General features: G+C 38.1%; 1 protein-coding gene across 1 annotated transcript in view; it reads right to left on the bottom strand.

The window, feature by feature from the left end:
• Positions 1-26,236, bottom strand: part of CNTN3 (contactin 3) — a 393,558-nt gene that overhangs the window by 130,000 nt on the left and 237,322 nt on the right. The window contains exons 7-9 of the mRNA XM_043886672.1: positions 4,225-4,428; positions 2,664-2,766; positions 1,961-2,145 (exon numbers count right to left, since the gene is read on the bottom strand). Coding sequence (XP_043742607.1) covers positions 1,961-2,145; positions 2,664-2,766; positions 4,225-4,428 — 492 coding nt within the window. The remainder of the gene's footprint in view (positions 1-1,960; positions 2,146-2,663; positions 2,767-4,224; positions 4,429-26,236) is intronic.

Raw genomic sequence — 26,236 nt, 5'->3', positions numbered from 1 at the left:
GATGCCCTAATTTTTTATTGAACTATCTTCTCTTCTAAAAAATCCAGGGAAACCTGACCATATTCTGTGTTCCAAAAAAGGTTCGTAAGTTGTTTAAGCCAATTCACCTTGTTAGTGATTGGTTTAGGAATGAACACGCAGCTAATGAGATCTGAGAAGTGAAATGCAAGATGCTTTAGAGAAAGGAAGCATGGACAAGAACTAATGGGCTGGTCACTGCTGGCAGCCATTCTATGATTATCAGGGAAAACAACAAACAGAGAAGGGAAAAGGTAAGGGCAGAAAGAAACGTCACAGAGAAACTGAGCCAGGGCCTGATTATAAGGCACTTAAATGTCAACTTAGCTTTGAATGTCTTGCCAAACAAGCAAACAAGGGTTTATTACTGGTGCAGGGCTGCTGTTCCATAGAGCTAAAAACGTTCCTACTGAAACATTAAGACAGTTGGAATATCTCGTATTTTCCTGTCATGGTCACTTCTTACCCTGGGTCAGGTACTAGCTGTTTAGAAAGGAGAAAATAAGCTTGGACTTGTTCGTGGTCGACTTAGAGTCATATAACCACATGGTTTAGGTGTCCCCAACACATATCCGTGTCATCCCACTAGTATGTAGAACACGGCATCTGGGAAACTGCAACTTGGGGCTGTGTATTCTAACCAAATCTCATAAGAAGAAGGAAGAATTACAACACAGAATGGCTCATGCTATCAATCCACACCTCCATTCTGTTCCTGGCAGATCCTATAAACTCACAATAAAACCAATGGCAGGCTAATCAGATGTAATGCACTTGCCAACTCCACATCCTTTTGAAGAGGGTTTACTTGTCTTTATACTTGTCTTTGCAACATTTTTCCTCTCTGCAACATTTTTGTACACTATACACGTTTGCACTGCAAATTATTTCAATTTTCAGTTTTTAAAATAAATAGAATATATTGGCATTTGCTATTCACAAAAGTGATCAATTCTCATTCGTTTTACAATGTTTTTAATGGTTCAACTGCAAAAATACATTCACTGAGTTTACATCTTCACATATTTTATAGTACATTTTATAAAATGATTTAAATCATACTTTCATAAAAATACTTAATATTATTTTTTAATAAAAGTGATTTGAAAACAAGTTTGGACAAAAAAGATAATCTAATTATCCTAAGACCCTGATGCTGGGAAAGATTGAAGGCAGGAGGAGAAGGGGACGACAGAGGAGTGAGATGGTTGGATGGCATCACCCACTCAATGGGCATGAATCTGAGTTAACCCCGGGAGTTGGTGATGGACAGGGAGGGCTGGCATGCTGCAGTCCATGGGGTCACAAAGAGACACAACTGAGCGACTGAACTGAACTGAATTTTCCTAAAAGTAGACTCTAAACAAAGGTAATATTAACCTTTCTTACCCAAATTTAACAGTACATAAAATAAATGTGACTATATATTAAAGGCAGCAAACATGGTATATTTTTATTACAGGAAAGCATAGAATAACACTGAAGAGGTCAAGCGAGCCTGAGTTTATGTGGTTGGACTAATGCAGTAATTGCAAGTTTTCCCAGTAGACAGTTTCTTTCTGCTTAGTAAAGATCACAGAGAAAGATATAAAATCCCATTTTCTAGAGGTAATAAGCAGACAGAAAGGAGATCTCTCCTTGATTCGGTTAAGTAAGTAAATTGTCATTCTTAACCATTACCCTCAAAAAAGTGAGTATTTCATTATCATATGAATCAGTTTAAAATGCAGTAAGAATATATTATGTCTCCAACTTCATTGCAAAATTTTCTTTTTAATTCCTTTTATGTTAAATATTTATCCTCATTTAACGAAGTGTAGAACAGAACAAGCTGGACACTGGGATTCTGCTAAAATCTCCTACCCAGCCTCCAATCCCAATACCAATAATTTATAGAGACAGCAAAAGGTAAAAATCCAAAATGCCAAAAGTGAAGACTTACCATAGTAAGTGAGACGCCCCCTGGCGACATTTTTCCCTCGTGAATTCTCAGCAATGCATTCATAGGAACCTGAATCTTCCTGTTGGAAGCTGGGAATTTCAAGCACACCACTGAACTTCCTTAATTTAATTTTACTGGAAAAAGGCAGTCCATCACTTCTTCTCCAATTAATCTGAGGTACAGGACTATGAAGAAATTTATCAAGTTATTCGCTATTTTAAGCAGATGCCTGGAAGCCTTTTAGGCTTGACAAAATAAAACTTTTGTTAGGATAGAATAAAAATGGCACAGGTTTTTCAAATGCAGAAATAGTCAGCTGTCAATTACATAAAACCTGCAAATGCAAAGATTTATCTCCTTAACTTGATATTTTAATAAAATAAACTGCATTTTCTTGAGTTAATTCATAATTTAGAGAAAATGCACACCCACAGTATTATAATACAACAAATGAACAAGCAAAAGAAAAATAACACCAATCTAGTTTATGAAATTAGGCAGGCATAGTCATATACTGCAAATTGCCTTTAAAATTTCAAACTAAATTATATATGTGAATTTACCCTCTATTTTATTTTTTCTTTACTTCTAGATGAAAGAAATTTTTAGAAAATAAGGAAAAGGAGAGTCTGTTAAAAGCTATCTTGATCTCTCACAGCAACCAAATGTTTCTGCGTATTGGTGTAAATGTTATAAAACTTACTTTCCAAGGGCAAAACATTCCAATTTCACAGTTGAACCTTTAGCTGCTGGAAGAGTTTCAGGAAACTGAACTTCTATTTTCGGCTCATATTCACCCATCACACCTGTAAATGCACAATACAAAGTTAATGGTTTCAATGTTTCCTTTGGAATTCTCCCATTTTTCTTAAATAAAATTTTTTTGCTCTATTTTGAAGTAATTCTTCCTGATGATTTAAATTACTGACTTACCATCTGGTAGGTACTTTTAGAAGCAGTGTTACCTTGGGCTAAATATGCAATATCATTAAACATGTGGAAACTTTGGATTCCATGATTCATAAGTTATAGCTTACAGAGGAGTTTCAAGAAAACAACTAGACCTTTTTTACATTATATAAAATGGGAGACTTTTTTATTCTGTATTCAATTTGGAAATTTCTAGTCAAACTTAAATATACAATATATTATGACTTCTTAAAATATCCTAAAGAGCCAAAATTATGAGAGGAAATTTACTTAATGGTACCCTGGTAGCATAGACACCAACCTTAAACTTATTAAATAGCTCCCTGAAGACAAGAAATGGTAATGTAATAAACAAGAAAGGTCAAATTCAATTATACCTAACTGGAAAGAAGTACTTAGATACTTTGTGTTCATGGCATTGTGCTGTATCAGATATTGTTTTGTGTAAGTGGGGCAGTTACCCAGGTTTATAAATCTGCTTTGCAGTCCATGGGCTCCCTTGAAAAAGTCACTGAGGGGCTAAAGAAACATATATTTTCCTTTTTTCCCCTCCAGTTTTAGTGAGGTATGACTGACAAATAAAAACTGCATAATGTCATTTTTTTAGGGTGTACAATGTGATGAGTTCATACATGTATGCACTGTGAAATAATTACACCAGTCAAGTTAACATATTTAACACCTAACATAGTTGCTAGTTTCAATTTTTTTAAATAACTTTTTTTTCTCTAGTGAGAACACTTAAGATCTACTCTCTAAGCCAATTTCAAGTATGCAACACAGCATTACTATAATCACTATGCTGGTAGGGGTAGGGGAAATGAGGTGATGTTGATCAGAGTGTACAAACTTTTAATTATAAGATGAGTAAGTTCTAGGGATCTAATGTACACTTTTTCCCCTTTAATTTTATTTATAGATGCATTTTAACCTATAACAAAATATCTAGAACTTTAATAATCTCAGGCTGGCAAAACTCAAGACGGGTGACGTCATGAGACTACAAGGTGACACCCAGGCTTGAAGGGTTCATATTTGGTTTAAAGGCATAGTGCCACCATCTTGAAATTCCTAAACAACGTTTAACAAGCAATTCCTCATTTTCACTCAGTACTGGTGCCTGCAAATTAGGAAGCCAGTTCTGAGTAAGAATTACATTACAGGGACTTATGGGTGATGGAATCATTTTAGCCACTGTACTCATAAATATTTTTTGTTCTGAAAAAAGAAAAACCAAAATGATTCTGCAGGATATACTTTTCACTTCTAATTTATTTTGTCTTGTGTTCACAACAACATTTCCACTTAGAATTGCCCCTTGAAATGTTTCCTACCGTCAGAACGAAGCACCAAAGGAGTTGGGGAACCCAGCACTCTGGCATTTGTCACTGTACTCGTCACCACACACGTATAATTGCCCACGTCAGATGGTTCCACCTTGGCTATGTAGAGGTGGCCTGTCTCTTGAGAGACAAATCTCCGGCTATCTTCTTCGACAAATGATGGATATTCATTGAAGATCCAAGCATACGACAGTTCTAGTAAAATTTTTAGAGAAGAGAAATTCCATCATGAAGGTAAATTTTCTACAATATATTAAAAATATCTGAAATCACCTTTACTGCAAAGCAACACTTAGTGTTTTCTTGCAGGTCATGGAGAGAAACAATTACGTGACATGACGCTGTGTTCATCGTGCATTCTAGGGAGGTCACTGTCGATCAGCATGCGTGTGGGAGCAATATTATCACTGTCATCATTATCACTACTCTAGATACCTCCTAACAAGTTTCTCTGGCTTGTCTTGCTCCCTTTTAATTTGTGTCTCCACACTACATGGTCTATGATCTCTCAAAATTATCAATCTCATCATGCCACCTCCTGCTATAACACTTTCGGCAATTACTCGGTAGTCTTTGGAATAATGAAAAATTGCTTAACTTGAAAATGAGACTATGCATGATTAAGCCCCTACTTATTTCCTTAGAAACTGAGAAGCCCACTACTGTCTCTTGTTTGTGGGTTTTTACTTTATATGTTGCTCTCAGAGGCTGTACTATCCTTTTGCTCCCCTTTCAACACCAAAGCTCATTCTGTCGAAATAACTTATAACTATTTTTCAAAGATTGGTTCCACTCATGAATCACCTACTCAGAGAAGTCCTCCTTATCTCTCATTCTCTGAGTAAGTGCTTCTATACAGAGCAGCTCTATGCTGATATTACTTATATTACTTGCCACTTTTATATAACAATCTATTTACTTATCTGTCCTCCCACCACTTGGCAAACAAAAAGAGATGTCAATCTTTATCCTGCTTGCCTTCCTCGTCTAAAATTAGCAAATGGAAACATCCAAAAACTTCTGTCCTCAATAAATATTTATTGAGTTAATTAAGATAAAATTATGTTACTAATGTCTAAATCAAGTCCAACATTAGAGTTTTCCTGAACTTTGGGTACAAGGTAAACTAACCCTCCCTAAAGGAACTGTTGTTCTCCTCCTCTGTGATAATGAGGGCTAAATATTATGCTGCTTTATTCTAGATACTCATATTTTTCAGAAGCAAGTCATTATGTAAGTATAGTTATTGTAGTTGGCTTATTTAATTCTTTCTTTCTGTGGCTGTATTTTCTTTTACAATTTCACTAAACTTATAGCACTGGTTCAAACTGTAATGCTTTTCCAAAAGCATCTTTAAAAACCAGATGCAATAGAAATCAATTTTAATGAATAACAAACTCAAAAAATGTATTTAAGGCATAATCCAATGGTGTAGGGTCTTTCCACTTGTCAGAGGGAGGCAATTAGTCATTACACAAATAACAATGACACAATGTCAGTGGGTGAGAGTTACTATGGGTGTCAGAGGAAGGAGAGATGACATTCTTATAACTGAAGAACAGGTCTTCAAAAACAGGAGAACATTCTGACATGAAGGGATAAAAGTGCTCCTGAGGGAGGGAAAAGAGCATGTAAAAGGGGAACAGGGTGAAGAGCAAGCACCTGGTGAAAATGAAAAATGACTGTCTCTCTGCTACCTTCAAAGCAGCTGGGAATGTTGGATGATTCTAAAGCTTAGCAAGTCAATGTCATACTGTGCAGATGTTCAGAAACATTGATTTGTAATCCTGAACTGAGATTTACATTAGGCTATCATATCAGCAGAGTGTTTCATGAAATTCTACTCAGTCATGTGATTTGTTTGTTAAATTGTATGAAAACAAAATGCATCTCCAACATCCACTCCTCAGTTGGTCTCTTGCCTATCCTGATGGTGCTTTCTCTTGCACTAGTACTGAATAAACTACAGAGCTAAAGAATGTTGCAGGTTTCCCTAATGGCTCAGTGGGTAAAGAATCCACTGCAATGCAGGAGATCTGGGTTCAGTCCCTGGGTTGGGAAGATCCCCTGGAGAAGGGAAAGGCAACCCACTCCAGTATTCTTGCCTGGAGAATCCCATGAAGAGAGGAGCCTGGCGGGCTACAGACCATGGGGGTTCAAAAAGTCAGGACATGACAGAATGATAATGCAGGCTTTCTTTGTTTCAAAGAAAGCAAAGCAAAGCAATCTTATTCTGCTTTTTCAAATGTTTTATTTATGAAATTAATATGATTGTACCTCTCTCTTTAATCGAGGGAGAGCAAAACTTCTACTGCTCCCTAACAGAACAGGCTGCTTCCCGCTAACAAAGTTCCCCTAGAGTGTTAATGCTGCTATTCCTGCAGGATTCCTCATAAGGGCAACTAAGGCTTGAGGACTCCCCACCAGAATGGCCACCGTGTTTTCAGAACTGTGCTCTGGCATTCTGCCTGTCCAAGTTTTCCTTCACTACCTTTGTTCAAAGCTTTCAGAGCTGAATCTCAGTCTGAATCTCCCTTGACCCACTGCTGCTCCCTTCCTCCTCATCCTTCACGGGCACTTTTAATGCCTGATTCTCTGATCCCGTCTTGTAGTCTGTTTCTTAGGAAACCTGAACTCACATGGTGCTGCTGAAATTGAGCAACACACTATCCTCCTTCCTTGAAGGTATTTAAAAATTGCCCTTCCCATCAAACCTGGAGGAAACATTTCCTTTCACTCACTTTCTTTCAGGCAACTGTCCCTCTCCACAACTTCCATCAAGAGAGTCCCGCTCCTCATCTCCCAAGCTCTTCAAATATACAAAGTGATCCTTGGTTTATTCTTAGTGGCTCAGCTGGGAAAAAATCCACCTGCAATGTGGGAGACTGGGTTCGGCCCCTGGGTTGGGAAGATCCCCTGGGGAAGGGAAAGGATACCCACTCCAGTATTCTGGCCTGGAGAATTCCAAGGAGTGTATAGTCCATGGGGTTGCAAAGAGTCTGACACAACTGAGTGACTGTCTCTTTCACTTTTTCACTTTTATTCTTAGTACCTGTCCTCTAGAGAAGTCCAGACAAGTCAGTATCCCAGAGTCAGTGTAAACCTGTCTTGACACCTAACTCATGCTCCCTCAAAGAAGAAAACATTTCACCATTTATGCAATCTTTCTGGGCTTAGTTACTGATTTCTTGTTGTTCAGTCACCTGGCTGTGTCCAATTCTTTGCAACCCCATGGACTGCATAATGCCAGGCTCCTCTGTCCTCCACTGTCTCCCTGAGTTTGCTCAAATTCATGTCCAGTGACGCTATCTAACCATCTCATTCCATGCTGCCCCCTTTTCCATTTGCCTTCAATCTTTCCCAGAATCAGGGTCTGTTCCAATGAGTCAGCTCTTCACATCAGGTGGCCAAAGTATTGGAGTTTCAACTTTAGCAATAGTCATTCTAATGAATAGTCAGGGTTGATTTCCTTTAGAATTGACTGGTTTGATCTCCCTGCTGTAGAAGGGACTCTCTAGAGTCTTCTCCAGCACCACAGTTTGAAAGCATTGATTATCTGGCTCTCAGCCTTCTTTATGGTCCAACTGTCACACATGTACATGATTACTAGAAAAACCATAGCTTTGATTATACGGGCCTTTGTTGGCAAGCTGATACCTCAGGCTTTTAATACACTGTCTAACTTTGTCACAGCTTTCCTTCCAAGGAGCAAGTGTCTTTTAATTTCATGGCTGCAGTCACTGTCCGCAATGATTTTGGAGCAGAAGAAAATAAAACCTGTCACTGCTTCCACTTTTCTCCTTCTAGTTGCCATGAAGTGATGGGACCAGATGTCATGATCTTAGGTTTCTGAATGTTGAGTTTTAAGCCAGCCTTTTCACTCTCCTCTTTCACTTTCATCAAGAGGCTCATTAGTTCCTTTTCACTTTCTGCCATTAGAATGGTATCATCTGCATGTTTGTGGTTGTTGATATTTCTCCCAGAAATCTTGATTCCAGCTTGCAGTTCATCTAGCCTGGCATTTCACATGACGTACTCTGCGTGTTTAAATAGGCAGGACGACAACATACAGCCGTGATGTACTCTTTTCCCAATTTGGAACCAGTCTGTTGTTCCATGTCCGGTTCTAACTGTTCTGTCTTGACCTGCATGCAGGTTTCTAAGGAGACAGGTAATGTGGTCTGGTACTCCCACCTCTTTAAGAATTTTCTACAATTTGTTGTGATCCACACAGTCAAAGGCTTTAGCATATTCAATGAAGCAAAAGTAGATGCTTTTCTGGAATCCTCTTGCTTTTTTGATGATCCAATGAATGTTGGTTCATCTGCCTCTTGGAAACACAGCTTGTACACTGGAATTTCTTGGTTCACACTCTGCAGAAGCCTAGCTTGAAGGCTTTTGAGTATAACCTTGCCAGCATGTGGAATGAGTGCAATTGTATGGTAGTCTGAACACTCTGGCATTACTTTCTTTGGGATGGAATGAAAACTGACTTTTTCCAGTCTTGTGACCACTGCTGAGTTTTCCAAAATTTCTTACATATGAGTGTAACAGTTCATGGTTCATGTACTGTTCAAGCCTGGCTTGGAGAATTTTGAGCATTATTTTGCTAGCATGTGAGATTAGTGCAATTGTGTGGTAGCTCTAGCATTTGTTGTCATCACCTTTCTTTGGAATTGGAATGAAAAATGATCTTTTCCAGTCCTGTGGCCACTGCTGAGTTTTCCAGATTTGCTGGCATATTGAGTGCAGCACTTTAACAGCATCATCTTTTAGGATTTTAAGTAGCTCAGCTGGAATTACATCACCTCCACTAGCTTTGTTTGTAGAAACGCTTCCTAAGGCCCACTTGACTTCATACTCCAGGATGTCTGGCTCGAGGTGAGTGACCAAACCATCTTGATTATCTGGGTCATTAATACCTATCTTATATAATTCTTCTGTGTATTCTTGCCTAGTTTTCTTAATCTCTTCTGCTTCTGTTAGGCCCTTGAAATTTCTGTCTTTTATTGTGCCCACCCTTGCATGAAATGTTTCCTTGATATCTCCAATGTTCCTGATGAAATTTCTATAGTCTTTCCCATTCTATTGCTTTCCTCTATTTCTTTGCATTGTTCATTGAAGAAGGCTTTCTTGTCTCTCCTTGCTATCCTCTGGAACTCTGCATTCAGCTGCATATATCATTCCATTTCTCCCTTGCTTTGTACTTCTCTCCTTTCCTCATCTATTTGTAAAACCTCCTCAGACAACCACTTTGCCTTCTTGCAGTTCTTTTTCTTTGGGATGGTTTTGGTCACCGTCTCCTGTACAATGTTACAAACCTTCGTTCATAGTTCTTCAGGAACTCTGTCTCCCAGATTTAATCCATTGATTCTATTCTTCATCTCCACCATATAATCATAAGGGATTTGATTTAGGTCATATGTGAATGGCCTAGTGGTTTTCCCTACTTTCTTCAATTTAAGCCTGAATTTTGCAATAAGAAGCTCATGATCTGAGCCACCAGCAGCTCCAGGTCTTGTTTTTACTGACTGTATAGAGTGTCTCCATCTTTGGCTGCAAAGAACACAATCAATCTGATTTTGGTATCGTTAAACCACTGTACAATAACCCAGCTTGGAATATGATGTAACTAGAATAATATGGTGGTTTTCCTCCACTGCTTCCTCCAAAGACATGCTCAGAAAATCAAGAGGGATAAAAATAAATCTAACAACACAAAATACTAATTCTAAGGTTTTGAGCTGGAAAAAGCAGAGGAAATAGGAAATTTAGAAAGAAATACCACTGTGGAGATGGGAAAAAGGTTGTCCTGAAAAAAGATTTTGAGACTCTAGGAAGATAACTTAGAAGCAAATGTCTAACACATGGGCAGAAACCTAGCAAACAAAAATTTAAAAGAGAGCCTGCACTTAACAATGGTAGACAGAATAGTTTACATTCTTTGAGTTCACATACTTTTACTCTAGAACATGTCTACATCCTAATCCCTAAATTCTGATTATGCTGCCTGGTAGGGCAGGAGGGACTTTGAGGATGTTAATACATTGAGGGTGTTTTGATGGGACGATTATTCCAGATTATCTGGGTGGGCCCACTGTCACCACAAGGGTCCTTATATGAGTGAAGCAAGAGGGTCAGAGTCATCGAAAGGATGTGTGATGTCACAGGCAGAAGTTGTAGTCAGAGAAAGATTACTTCAAGATGCTAAATTTTTGGTTTGAAAATGAAGAAAGGGACTACAAGTCTGGGAACGCAATGACTTCTAGAAGCAGGAAAAGGCAAGAAATCAGATTTTCCCCTTGCACCTCTGGAAGGAAAGCACATCTGCCAACATCTTGATTTTCAGTCAAGTGAAACTGGTTTTGGACTTTGGACCTTCAGAACTAAGAAGAAATATGTGTGCTTTAAGCCACTAAATTCATGGTGATTCATTACAGCAGCAATAGGTAAAATAATACAAACAACAAAGGAAGTCTGCAGATGTGATCAAGGTGAGACTCTTAGATGGATCTGGAATTACGAAATGTAATCCCAAATATCCTAAGGAGCAAAATGCGGAGACAGGAGGGTCAGAACTGTAACTAGAAAAGCAGAGAACAGAGTGATGGGATTGCTGGCTGAGACCAAGAGCCAACAAATGTGGGTAGCCTCTAGAAACTGCAGAAGCAAGTGAACGCAGCCCTTTATTTTAGCCCCGTGAGACCTGTGTTGGACTTGAAGGAGACAAGAATATAGCACCTCAAAATATGCCTGTTTGATACGGAGGCTAAATAACACGCTTCTGAATAACCAACAAATCATAGAAGAAATCAAAAAAGAAATCAAAATATGTATAGAAATGAATGAAAATGAAAACACAACAACCCAAAACCTATGGGACACTGTAAAAGCAGTGCTAAGGGGAAGATTCATAGCATTACAGGCTTACATCAAGAAACAAGAAAAAAGCCAAATAAATAACCTAACTCTACACCTAAAGCAATTAGAGAAGGAAGAAATGAAGAACCCCAGGGTTAGCAGAAGGAAAGAAATCCTAAAAATTAGGGCAGAAATAAATGCAAAAGAAACTAAAGAGACCATAGCAAAAATCAACAAAGCTAAAAGCTGGTTTTTTGAAAAAATAAACAAAATTGACAAACCATTAGCAAGACTCATTAAGAAACAAAGAGAGAAGAACCAAATTAACAAAATTAGGAATGAAAATGGAGAGATCACAACAGACAACACTGAAATACAAAGGATCATAAGAGACTACTACCAGCAGCTCTATGCCAATAAAATGGACAACTTGGATGAAATGGACAAATTCTTAGAAAAGTATAACTTTCCAAAACTGAACCAGGAAGAAAGAGAAGATCTTAACAGACCCATCACAAGCAAGGAAATCGAAACTGTAATCAAAAATCTTCCAGCAAACAAAAGCCCAGGACCAGATGGCTTCACAGCTGAATTCTACCAAAAATTTAGAGAAGAGCTAACACCTATCCTACTCAAACTCTTCCAGAAAATTGCAGAAGGTAAACTTCCAAACTCATTCTATGAGGCCACCATCACCCTAATTCCAAAACCAGACAAAGATGCCACAAAAAAAGAAAACTACAGGCCAATATCACTGATGAACATAGATGCAAAAATCCTTAACAAAATTCTAGCAAACAGAATCCAACAACATATTAAAAAAATCATACACCACGACCAAGTGGGCTTTATCCCAGGAATGCAAGGATTCTTTAATATCCACAAATCAATCAATGTAATACACCACATTAACAAATTGAAAGATAAAAACCATATGATTATCTCAATAGATGCAGAGAAAGCCTTTGACAAAATTCAACACTCATTTATGATTAAAACTCTCCAAAAAGCAGGAATAGAAGGAACATACCTCAACATAATGAAAGCTATATATGACAAACCCACAGCAAGTATCACCCTCAATGGTGAAAAATTGAAAGCATTTCCCCTGAAATCAGGAACAAGACAAGGGTGCCCACTCTCACCACTACTATTCAACATAGTGTTGGAAGTTTTGGCCACAGCAATCAGAGCAGAAAAAGAAGTAAAAGGAATCCAGATAGGAAAAGAAGAAGTGAAACTCTCACTGTTTGCAGATGACATGATCCTCTACATAGAAAACCCTAAAGACTCTTCCAGAAAATTACTAGAGCTAATCAATGAATATAGTAAAGTTGCAGGATATAAAATTAACACACAGAAATCCCTTGCATTCCTATACACTAACAATGAAAAAACAGAAAGAGAAATTAAGGAAACAATATCATTCACCATTGCAACAAAAAGAATAAAATACTTAGGAGTATATCTACCTAAAGAAACAAAAGACCTATACATAGAAAACTATAAAACACTGATGAAAGAAATCAAAGAGGACACAAACAGATGGAGAAACATACCGTGTTCATGGATTGGAAGAATCAATATTGTCAAAATGGCTATTCTACCCAAAGCAATCTATAGATTCAATGCAATCCCTATCAAGTTACCAACGGTATTTTTCACAGAACTAGACCAAAGAATTTCACAATTTGTATGGAAATACAAAAAACCTCGAATAGCCAAAGTAATCTTGAGAAAGAAGAATGGAACTGGAGGAATCAACCTGCCTGACTTCAGACTCTACTACAAAGCCACAGTCATCAAGACAATATGGTACTGGCACAAAGACAGAAATATATATCATTGGAACAGAATAGAAAGCCCAGAGATAAATCCACGAACCTATGGACACCTTATCTTTGACAAAGGAGGCAAGGATATACAATGGAAAAAAGACAACCTCTTTAACAAGTGGTGCTGGGAAAACTGGTCAACCACTTGTAAAAGAATGAAACTAGAACACTTTCTAACACCATACACAAAAATAAACTCAAAATGGATTAAAGATCTAAATGTAAGACCAGAAACTATAAAACTCCTAGAGGAGAACATAGGCAAAACACTCTCTGACATAAACCACAGCAAGATCCTCTATGACCCACCTCCCAGAATACTGGAAATAAAAGCAAAAATAAACAAATGGGACCTAATGAAACTTAAAAGCTTTTGCACAACAAAGGAAACTATAAGCAAGGTGAAAAGACAGCCCTCAGATTGGGAGAAAATAATAGCAAATGAAGAAACAGACAAAGGATTAATCTCAAAAATATACAAGCAACTCCTGCAGCTCAATTCCAGAAAAATAAATGACCCAATCAAAAAATGGGCCAAAGAACTAAACAGACATTTCTCCAAAGAAGACATACAGATGGCTAACAAACACAGGAAAAGATGCTCAACATCACTCACTATCAGAGAAATGCAAATCAAAACCACAATAAGGTACGATTACATGCCAGTCTGGATGGCCGCTATCCAAAAGTCTACAAGCAATAAATGCTGGAGAGGGTGTGGAGAAAAGGGAACCCTCTTACACTGTTGGTGGGAATGCAAACTAGTACAGCCGCTATGGAAAACAGTGTGGAGATTTCTTAAAAAACTGGAAATAGAACTGCCATATGACCCAGCAATCCCACTTCTGGGCATACACACCGAGGAAACCAGATCTGAAAGAGACACATGCACCCCAATGTTCATCGCAGCACTGTTTATAATAGCCAGGACATGGAAGCAACCTAGATGCCCATCAGCAGACAAATGGATAAGGAAGCTGTGGTACATATACATCATGGAATATTACTCAGCTGTTAAAAAGAATTCATTTGAATCAGTTCTAATGAGATGGATGAAACTGGAGCCCATTATACAGAATGAAGTAAGCCAGAAAGATAAAGAACATTACAGCATACTAATACATATGTATGGAATTTAGAAAGATGGTAACGATAACCCTATATGCAAAACAGAAAAAGAGACACAGAAGTACAGAACAGACTTTTGAACTCTGTGGGAGAAGGTGAGGGTGGGATGTTTCGAAAGAACAGCATGTATATTATCTACAGTGAAACAGATCACCAGCCCAGGTGGGATGCATGAGACAAGTGCTCGGGCCTGGTGCACTGGGAAGACCCAGAGGAATCGGGTGGAGAGGGAGGTGGGAGGGGGGATGGGGATGGGGAATACATGTAACTCCATGGCTGATTCATATCAATGTATGACAAAATCCACCAAAATGTTGTGAAGTAATTAGCCTCCAACTAATGAAAAAAAAAAAAAAAGAAAGAAAGAAAATATGCCTGTTTGGCATAAGGATCACTTCAAGTTGATTATTTTTAAGGAGTAGTACTTAGGAAAAGCTCTGAAAACTGAGTAGAAATTATCCTTTTGTAAGAAACGTTTACATTTATAAGGTGAATCTCTCTCTGTGTACTAGGAAGAAAAGGATGACTAAGCTCTAATCAATGTGGAATTTAAGAACTTAAATCTACATAACCGTGTTAATCTTGTTGACTACACTTTTCCTGACCATCTCCCATAACAGCTGTCCTCCTCCCCTACCACACATTCTCATGTCTTTTATCTGGAAACGTTAGTTAAGGTGATGACTCTGGATATTACAGGGAGTTACTCATTTTTCCTGGGTCCTTTCAATGTACATATGAGATATATGCATGTATGCTCAGTCATGTCTGACTTTTTGAAACCTATGGACAGTAGCTCAGCAGGCTCCTCTGTCCATGGAATTTTTTCAGCAAGAATACTGGAGTGGGCTGCCATTTCCTTCTCCAGGGCATCTTCCCAACCCAGGAATCTAGCCTATGTCTCCTGCATCTCCTGTATTGGCATGCGGATTTTTTACCACTAGTACCACCTGGGCTATCATATATAGAGTGTGTATATATAATATGTATGTTTTATATTCAAATTCTGCTTGCTTTTCTTCTGTTCATTTGTCTCTTATGGGTGGGGGGTGTCTAAGCCAAGAGACGGGTGGAAGGAAAACTATTTTTCCTCCTCCACAGGTTTCTGACTTGCAGCACTGTGAGATAATAAATCTGTGGTGTTTTGAGCTATGAAATTTGTGGTAATTTGTAACAGTGGCAAGAGGAAACTAATACAAATGATGATGACAGTTCCAATAAAGTCTTCACTGTGTGTTAGGCACACTAAATGCTACAGATACAATTTTCAAAGAAAAGCAAACAACCAGGGACAAAAAGTAGAGAAAACCTACCCTGCTAATGACTAAGGAAGAATTAGCTGTTACACAATCTGTTTATAAGATCAGTGCAAGTAGGGACGGGTAACTACAAAAGAGATATTAAGCTACAATGAAACCACATGGCAATTGAATTAGTCAGTGAGTGTTCTGTATAAAGATTCAGACACTCAAAGATTTATGGAAAGAAATCAAACCTATAGTTATGGTATATACCGTCATGAGTGGTACACAGAATTTTCTAGCACCAACCTACCTTTCTTTACAGATTTTCTCATTGAAATGGAATGAAATACAACTTTCATGTCTTAGAGTGAAGAGAAAGAAGATCTGCACTATTTCATTTACTGCCTGCATGTTTATGTTAAAATATATACGGTGCCACTCTGATTAAAAATGTTAGAAAATTATGTGATTCACTGTGTTCTGAAAAAAGAAAAAAAAAATACCTGGCATAACACTATCAGAGTTTTATTCATCACAAAAATCTGCATTTGCAATAAATGTTAATTGTATACTGCAAAGTAAAATGTATATCAAATCAGCATTCTTTGGAGACTTTTCAACTTCATTTTATGCATGATGATAAATACAAAGCTATAATAAAAATGATAATTTTATATACTCAAACAAGCTAGGCTTTATGAAACCTTTCCCAACCTCTTGTGTAAATCACAAGCACATTATACCAAAACTTCTTGGCCGCTGGGCTTTCTATTAACAATGTTACATGAATATTGGGAATGAGAAATATTTCTTATTAGAGAACAAAGAGGTTTTACCAATCAAAGCCATAAATTAACAAAATGCAGTACTGAACCTCAGCTTTCTAAAAAGTAATAGCTGATGAATGACATCATTTCTCCAATCACATGCCTTCCTGAGTCACTTAAGTGTAAGGCCAGTCAACTTAACATGAAATATGTCACCTCAATGTTTACCTGGAGCTACATTAATACACATATTACTGACATTTAAGGGTTTATTTCAGGTTCCATTATAAAATTCTATTATGAGGGATATCCAATTCTTTGTATAGGCATTTTCTAGAAGAAATTCTGTCAAACAGAATTGCAGTTGAGCAAATCTGTGCAAGTAGCTTAGGTGATTTTCTGTGGTGCCAAGTGGAAAGTGTGACCTACTTTAAAATAAGACATATTTAAAAGGGTCTGAGAGCTTGCTTGATGTCACTCAAGGTTTTTAACACTGATTCATACAGTTGAGAAGGAAATTTTTCTAGTTTACACATGATACCACAATAACAGAGGATCTAGGACAAATAGTATATACAAAAATCTAAAGCAATGGTAGACAATTCAAAATTTGAGTTTCAAAGAAGGATCGAGGATTAGGATTGAAAAGCCTGCACCTTGAAGCAGAAGACATCTATGGCCACTTCTAACATTTCAGTGTCTTGTCTTTCAAAAGTTGTTTTGTAATAACTTTTGGTGACAGTATTACTTATACAGGTTTCCAGTCCATTCTGATTTACAGTACTTACAGGCTTGGCTTGTGAAGGTCCTAGGATTAGAACAATGATCAGGGAGGGAAAACACTAGAGGTGACATTTCTTTCCTCCTTTCATACTAGGTGGCCACAGGTCAGCAAGGAACAGCTAGGAGGTCAAGCCCAGACTGCTGCCTGCTTTGTAAACTACATCTTTTGGAACATACTCACACCTACTCAATCGCTATTGTCTAGGGCCACTTTCAGGCTCTAAGAGCAGACAGAGTAGCTGACACAAAGACTATATGGCTCATGAAGCTTCAAAGATTTATCTGATCTTTTTTCTTTCTTTTAAAGTTTGTTGACTCTTGTTTTAGGTTAATATTATCTCTAGACCAAATTTATGAGTTTGACAACCTCTTAGTTGTCTTATTTATTTTTACTCATCTCTTCTTTATAGGGCTGTCATGTTGTTCTTCTTTAGCGAAAAAAAAAAAAAAAAAAAATCACAGAGCTCATGCTAGCCCGTTAGCCCCTGGACTTCCCATTTCTGTTTCTCTCTCTTGCTTTAGTCAGTACCATGAGGAAGCATATGCCAGCCATTCCATTGTGTAATAGCTTCCAAGGAATAATGTATTTCTGTGACCATGACTTTTGATTCTACTATTTTCTTTTAGGAATGGGGAGTATTTCCAGTGGGTACCTGCATCTTCCATCACATTCTGACTTGACTAGGCATTGCCATCCTTGTCTTCATTTTTATTGCTTCTGCTAAGGAAGCTCATGGCCTAACAAATGCCTTCTGGGTATCAAGGCTGCTAAAATTGATTTGGTGCCAAAGTGACACTCTTTCTTCCATATTTGTTGAGGCAGAAATGTGCACTGCCCTCTCCGGAGGGTATTTTTTAATTTTTTTTTCGACACACGTGTGTGTGCGCATAGGCGCTCAGTTGCGGCTGGCTCTTTGCGACCCCACGGACTTCAGTCCTTCCGGCTCCTCTGTCCAGTGGAATTCGCCAGGCAATAAGACTGGAGTGGGTGGTCATTCCCTTCTCCAGAGGTTCTTCCTGACCCAAGGAATGAACTCAGGTCTCCTGCATTGTAGGCAGATTCTCTGTATCTGAGCCACCAGGGAAGCCCGGTTCTATATATGCATTCTTCCTTTTTCTCAAGAACATATATTTATTTATTTTCCCAGTGAACCTCCTCTCTTTCATCCTTAGTTCCAAGTTATTTTGGTGAGACTGTCTCCTTGCTACAAGGTAATCTCAAGAGGAGGAAAAACAAGTGGGAGTCAACTGCAGTGACATTCAATACTTGATGCCCAGAAATGATCTGGGGTAAAAAAGGAGACAGATTTAGAGATGGATTTGCAAAAACACTGGCAAGGCATTTACTGACATAGTTCCTCTGCAAGGGTGCTAAAGAAATAGGATATTGCTACAGAAAGTGGTTCAGACTTTCATTACGGAAGATGAGATCTAACAAGGACAGGATGGAGTCATCATGATGCTTTATGAGGATGCGACAAGACTTTTCATGCCATAGACCCAGTCAGCAGTTACTCATCCCCCAACTTGTATGAGACTTGCTGGTATTACAATGACACTCAGGAAGAGAGCCACAAAATGGTAGTTAGAAGTTAAGAAAAAAGAGACTTTGGGGAATATAATGTATTTCTTCTTGACTCATCTTTATTATAAAAATGTACCTTTTCAAACAGTTTAGATACTCTGAAAATGTTAAAAAGTGATTTTATGATTAGTTCAAATGCTAAGACATTGGAAGTTTCATTGCCATGACTTGCTTGTGCAACCTAAAAGAAAATGCTTTGTAACAAACACATTTTTCCACACTGCTACATTTGATATGGGCTTCCCAGGTGGTGCTATTGGTAAAGAACCCCCGCTGCCAATGCAGAAGACATAAGAGACAAGATTCAATCCCTAGGTCGGGAAGATCCCCTGGAGGAGGGCATGGCAACCCACTCCAGTATTCTTGCCTGGAGACTACCATGGACAGAGGAGCCTGGTGGGTACTCCATGGGGTCACAAAGAGTCAGACACAACTGAAGCAACTTAGCATACACACACACAAACACACTTGATATACTGTGCATTTGGTGCACAGATCTTAAATATATGCCATATCCTTTTGCCCAGGTTTGCACTTGCTTCATCACTTACACTGAATAATGGATATTTTTAATGACTTCAGTGACAGTAAATAACATTTTCTTTTTAAGTGCAGCCCAAGAGAAGGTAAAGAGTCCTACAGCTCATGGGAGTGCTAATTGGAGCCAATTATAATTTGATTGACCTGCCTTGCTTATTAAAATGATATGCAAAATTTACATTGCCTTTGCAAAATGGAAATTGTCTTTAGTACAAGCTATCTATGGGAAGGCCGCCCTTTAATGAATCTAAAGCTGGTGCTTTCAGGCTGTAATTCCCACATCAAACCTCAGAAGCTAATTCCAGACAGGGATTTCATGGGATTGCAAATGATACAAAAGAAGTCTATGGAGGAGGAAAATGTGCAATAAAATAAATGAAATAATTAAGGGCTAGTGAATAAAGGAGCAGCATCACAATAACTCTGTCCATTCCTCATCAAGTCCCATTTTCTTTTATGAAAATTATTTTCTTAAGGAATGTGTTGAGGACTTGATATTTCTCTTCTTACCATGTAGGTGACTTTTTTTAAGCAGAATAAATGTTCATTTTCACTGGTAAATAGAAATCAGGTTATTAGTAGGCGATGAAGTCATTCTGCTAAATCACAAGGGTCTTTGTACAGAGGACAATAAACGAGTTCTTAGGAAGGTAAAGACATTAATGTTTCTCTCTCTCTTTCTCTCTCTCTCTCTCTCTTTCTCTCTCTCTCTCTCTCTCTCTCTCTCACACAGTACTACTACTTACCATTAGTAACATATCAAACTGTTCATCAAAATAGGGTTGAATACCATTAAAAAAAACTTATTTTAAAATGGATCTTCATCCTTCCTGGTCTAGCTTTTCTGAATGACAGATTTTAAAAAGTGGTGGCTCCATGATAAATTATACTACTAAAATAGTTCTAAGTCATCTCATTAAAAAAATAAATCAAATGAAAATCAAATGAATCCAAATCAAATAAATATTTGATTACAGCAGGATGTGCAATTATGCCTGAATACGTGAAATAAACATGACAACAAAAAAAAACAAGACCCAAAGAAATCAATCACCAAAAGTAATTCCCTTCCTTCAAATCTGCAGGGCTCTATAAATGCCAATTTCTTTAGGCACTAAAGGATATGTCTGGAGATTTCATAGCAGCCTCAGGTTCAAGTCAAATATAGATAGAAGTTTGCAGGCTTTCAGAAAAGTGATAGATCACAGAGTCAGAAAAATAGCTTTTAGACCACCTCACATTTCCTTGCCTCCCATGCTCCCTAACACATGTATAAAGGCATACATCACTTTATTGAGTTTCATTTTATTTTGCTTTGCAGATACCCTATTATTTTCCAAACTGAGAGTTTGCAGCAACCCTGTGTTACATGAGTCTATTGGGGCCATTTTTCCAACAGCATTTCCTTATATCCTGTCTCTGTGTCACATTTTGGTAATTGTTGCAATCAATATTTCAAACTTTTCTTTATTATATTTATTATGGGGAACTGTGATCACTGACCTTTGATATTACTGCTGTAAGTGTTCAGAGCATCCACTTAAGAACAGCAAATGGCTGGGGGCCAGGAAAGGCTACCCAAAATATGATTCAATGGCATACTGATTATTTTGAATTAAAGTTACTCAAATGGCCAATGCAGGAGATACACTCTGAACCTCGTTTCTGTCTCTCTGAAAGAAAGAAAGAAATGTCTCCTGGGAAAGGTTCACTCCCTGTGTCTGGAGATAGAAGGACATCCTTATCACCACAGGTAGGAATCTAGAGCCAAGAAGCTCATATAAACAAACCTTGTTATTTCCTTGTTTTACCACCCAGACTCCATACTTTGTTTAAATTCTTCACTTATTAAGAACCCAAAGCTTCAGTTTCTTTGTCCTGTCAAAACTTCACAAATGTACTGTTTCTTTTCCTAAAAAGTCTAACAGTGGCCTGTTTGGCCACTTCTGAATTCACTTTCTGTGCACATGAATTAAAATGTGTTTCTTTTCCGCTGGTTAATCTATCTTGTGTCAATTTAATTGTTAGTCAAGCCACAGGAGAGCTTCCCAGGTGTCTCAGCGGTAAAGAATCTGCCTGTCAATGTGAGACACGAGGGTTCAGAATCTGCCTGTCAACGTGAGACACGAGGGTTAGACACCTGGCTCAGGAAGATTCCCTGGAGAAGGGAATGGCAAGTCATTAAGTGCTCTTGCCTGGAGAATCCCATGGACAGAGGAGCCTGGCAGGCTCCAGTCCATTGAGTGGCTAAGAGTCAGACAAGACGGAGCAACTAACACACACACAACAACAAGGAAGGCTTGTGGAAAGCTGAGACAGGCAGAAAGGTAGGCTTCTTGTGCCAGTTAGGAAGTTGTGAAGGCAAAGGAGAGGTTCTTGAAGGAAATTACAAATGCCACTCCACTGAAGACATGGATTATTTAAAAAAAAAAGGAAAAAAAAGCCTAACAGCCTAATTGCTGATATGGAGAAAGCTTTTGTGGTCTAGATAGATCAACCAGCCACAACATTCCTTTAAGCCAAAGCCTAGCCAAGAGCAAGGCCCTAACTTCTTTTCTTTCCTAGAAGGCTGAGTGAAGTAGGAAAATGCAGAAAGAAAATCTGGAAGCTAAATGAGCTTGTTTCACGAGATTTAAGGAAAGAAGCCATCTCCAAAGCATAAAAGCACAAGGTGAAGCTGAAAGGACTGGTGTAGAAGCTGCATCAAGTTATCCAGGGGATCTAGCTAAGATAATAATTGAATCTGCCTACACTAAACAACAGGTTTTTCACTGTAGGTGAAACAGCTTTATGTTAGAAGAAGATGCCATCTAAGACTTTGATAGTTAGAGAGAAGTCAATGCCCAGCTTCAAATCTTCAAAAGATACACTGACTCTGTTGTTGGGGATTAATGCAATTGATGACTTTAGGTTGAAACCAATAATTGATGATTCTGAAAATCTTATGGTCCTTAAGAATTATGCTCCATATGTGAACCGTGAACTTCCAGATGTTCAAAATGGTTTTACAAAAGGCAGAGGAACCACAGATCAAATTGCCAACATCTGCTGGATCATCCAGAAAGCAAGAGAGTTCCAGAAAAACATCTATTTCTGCTTTATTGACTATGCCAAAGCCTTTAACTGTGTGGATCACAATAAACTGTGGAAAATTCTGAAAAAGATGGGAATACCAGACCACCAGAACTGTCTCTTGAGAAACCTGTATGCAGGTCAGGAAGCAACAGTTAGAACTGGACATGGACCAACAGACTGGTTCCAAATAGGAAAAGGAGTATGTCAAGACTGTATATTGTCACCCTGCTTATTTAACTTATATGCAGAGCACCTCATGAAAAACGCTGGGCTGGAAGAAGCACAAGCTGCAATCAAGATTGCCGGGAGAAACATCAATAACCTCAGATATGCAGTTGACACCAACCTTATGGCAGAAAGTGAAGGTGAAGTAAAAAGCCTCTTGGTGAAGTGAAAGAGGAGAGTGAAAAAGTTTGCTTAAAGCTCAACATTCAGAAAACTAAGATCATGGCATCTGGTCCCATCACTTCATGGGAAATAGATGAGGAAACAGCAGACACAGTGGCTGACTTTATTTCTGGGGGCTCCAAAATCACTGCAGATGATGATTGCAGCCATGAAATTAAAAGACACTTACTTCTTGGAAGGAAAGTTATGAACAACCTAGACAGCATATTAAAAAGCAGAGACATTACTTTGCCAACAAAGGTCCGTCTGTTCAAGGCTATGGTTTCTCCAGTGGTCATGTATGGATGTGCGAGTTGGACTGTGAAGAAAGCTGAGTGCCAAAGAATTGATGCTTTTGAACTGTGGTGTTGGAGAAGACTCTTGAGAGTCCCCTGGACTGCAAGGAGATCCAACCAGTCCATCCTAAAGGAGATCCGTCCTGGGTGTTCATTGGAAGGACTGATGCTGAAGCTGAAACTCTAATACTTTGGCCACCTCATGCGAAGAGTTGACTCATTGGAAAAGACCCTGATGCTGGGAGGGATTGGAGGCAGGAGGAGAAGGGGACGACAGAGGATGAGATGATTGGATGGCATCACCGACTCGATGGACATGGGTTTGAGTAAACTCCGGGAGTTGGTGATGGACAGGGAGGCCTGGCGTGCTGCGGTTCATGGGGTCGCAAAGAGTCGGACACAACTGAGTGACTGAACTGAACTGAGCTACTTCTGTGCTCTATAAACGGAACAACAAAGCCTAGATGACAGCACCTCTATTGACAACAGGGTTGATGATACTTTAATACTTTCTGAGACATACTGCTGAGAAACAAAGACTCCTTTCAAAATATTACTGCTCCTTGACAAGGCACCCAAGAAGTCTGATGGAGATGTATGAGAGTCTCGCTGTTTTCATGCCTGCTAATACAATGGCCATTCTGCAGCCCATGGGTCAAAGAGTAATTTCAAATTTCAAGACACATTATTTCAGAAATACATTTTATAAGGCTACAGCTGCCATAATAGTGATTCCTCTGACAGATCTGGGCAAAGTCAATTGAAAATCTTCTGGAAAGAATTCACCATTTTAGATGTCATTATGAACATTCATGATTCCTGAGAAGAGGTCGAAATATCAACACAAACAGGAATTTGGAAGAAGTAAATTCCTACCTTCATGAATGACTTTGAGGGTTCAAGACTTCAGTAGAGGAAGTAATTGCAGATGTGGTAGAAACAGTAAGAGAACTAAAATTAGAAGTGGGGCTGGAAGATGTGACTGAGTTGCTACAATCTCGTGATAAAACTCTAACAAATGAAGAGTTGCTTCTTATGGCCAAGCAAAGAAAGTCATTTCTTGAGACAAAACCTACTCATGGTAAAGATGCTTTAAAGTTTGTTAAAACAACAATAAAAGATTTAGAATATTACATACTTTAATATGTAATATTTGAGAAATTTGACTTTTCAGAAGATTTCAGAAGGTTCTCTAATTCTGAAGGTTCTATTGTAAATGCTATCAAACAGTACTGCATGCTACAAAAAATCATCCTTGAAAGGAAAGAGCCAATTGATGAGGCAAATTTCAATGTTGTCTTATTTTAAGAAATTGCTGCAGTCATCCCAACCTCCACCAACCACCACCCTGATCAGTCAGGAGCCATCAACATCAGGGCAAGTCCTTCAGCAGTCAAAAGACTGCAACTCCCTGAAGGCTTATAGATTGGTTAGAATTTTTAGCAATAAGGTATTTATTTATTTATTTATTTATTTATTTATTTTTGGCCACACTGCTCAGCTCGTGGAATCTTAACTCAACAACCAGGGACTAAACCTGAGTCCACGGGACGAAAGCCCCAGGTTGTAACCACTGGACCACTAGGGAACTCCCAGCAATAATTTTTAATTAAGGTTAAAACACTCATTTCAAAAAATAAAGTTATTTCACACTCAATAAACTACAGTCTAGTATAAACAAATCTTTTATATGCCCTGGAAAAACAAAAAAAAATCATGTGATTCACCTTACTGCAGTATTTGCTTATTGTTGTGGTCTGGTGTGAACCTGCAAGTATCTCTGAAGTCTGCCGCTAGTGGTGCTGCTGACAACTGTCTCCAAAATGTAGTAAATTTTATGTTTACTATTTTAATTAATTTCTTTCCTTTTACTTTTTTCAAACAAGAAACAATTATAATACAAGCCTTAAGACCAACTGACTCTTTTTTTGGCTCAATATATTTAACCGAAACAATACAAAGAAATGCAAAACAAAATCACCACCTGCTCACTCTTTCAAACATTTTATTGCAAAATGTTTCTAATAAAGTAGAGAGGTTTCCTTCTGAAAAGGAACAGCAGCAATCATGTAAGCTATTCTTCAGCTGATATGATGAAAAGTTTTTTGTTGTTGTTGTTTCCAAGAAGCAAATACGCAGATCTGCAGTATAAGAGTATTAGATCTGGCCTTGATCAAAGTCAAGAATAAATATATCTAAAAATTTTAATCTGTTTGTCATAAATGTTCACTGATCCTCTTTCACTCAGAAGGATACTGAGCTTCATTCCTTCAACTTCTAATTCAATATTATGTCTTCTATTTATTTCCCTAACAATATTACAGGATAAATATTTTCAGAATAAATTCATATTAAACAAGTTGTCCTGTTGATTTACCCTGCTTTCTTTGATTCTTTCCCTTCACATTACCTGAGGTGATATAAAGATTTCTTCTGTCAATTATTTTTCAGCAGTTAATACTCTATTATAAGCAAGATTAATGCATTTATTCTAGTTACCCTGTAGGACTCTAGTCCTCTGCTTCTAGACAGGTTTGCCGTCCTTTTTGAGACCATATTGTTTAAGGCTCTGGGAATTATTGAAACAGCTCATATTTGTTTTATACCACATTTTATTTCAACAACATATCTTCTGGGAAATTTATAAGAATGCTTATTTCTCTCATTCCTTTATTTTATAACTCAATTAGTTGACCTTCAGCTGGCATGCAATGAAGGACTTTCCTAGGTTCCAATGTGAATGTGTTGAATCAAAGAATAGTTAACATGCCATGTTTTGGATCAGAGTTATATTTTATTTCTGTCGCTCACAGACACTTAAATTATTTGGGCTCCAATAAAAAAATAAATTTTATCTCTTCTCTTTAGAAAAAGATTTTTTAATTCCAGTCAGAATTCTCTTTTTGTACCACTTGTTCACAGAGAACATGTAAGAAGGCAAGATCCTAACACTGAAGATTCAGTCATCAACTCCTAGGAATCAAGAGACTCGTAACGGTAATAGTTACACAGGATGGAAACTGTTCTCTCCTTTCTCCAAATTTCCTTTGAGCCTCATAGAAAAGATACAAAGGGAAACTTTTCTACTGCTTAGCGAGGAGAAGCAGTAAATATAACAGGGATAATGGAAACTAAGAGAGCTTGAAATATTGTTTAAGGATGACACAAATTTTTACCAAGCTATGTCTTTGATTGTGAAAAGAACCTGAAATAAGCTTTGACGTTGTGAGGCATCTTTGGAAGAAAGAAGGATTTCTGCACTGGAGTCATGGGATTTGGGGTTTACACCTGACTTTCTCTCATTCTAGGTATGTGTCTTTGGTAAATTCACTTAAAATATCTGGCCTGTTTTTTCCCTTACATGAAAAATGAGAGGGTTGCATAAGATTGCCCTGAGTGCCAACCTGTAGTGCCAACTTTTATGACATTGCTCTGGTTGTTAACCTATAGGATATGGGTTCTTTGGGAATTGTGGAATTGCCATAAGACTAGAAAATCCGTA

This window comes from Cervus elaphus, chromosome 24 (assembly GCF_910594005.1).
Source record: "Cervus elaphus chromosome 24, mCerEla1.1, whole genome shotgun sequence".
Classification (NCBI taxonomy): Eukaryota; Metazoa; Chordata; class Mammalia; order Artiodactyla; family Cervidae; genus Cervus; species Cervus elaphus.
This window is presented reverse-complemented; position numbering and strand designations above follow the sequence as displayed.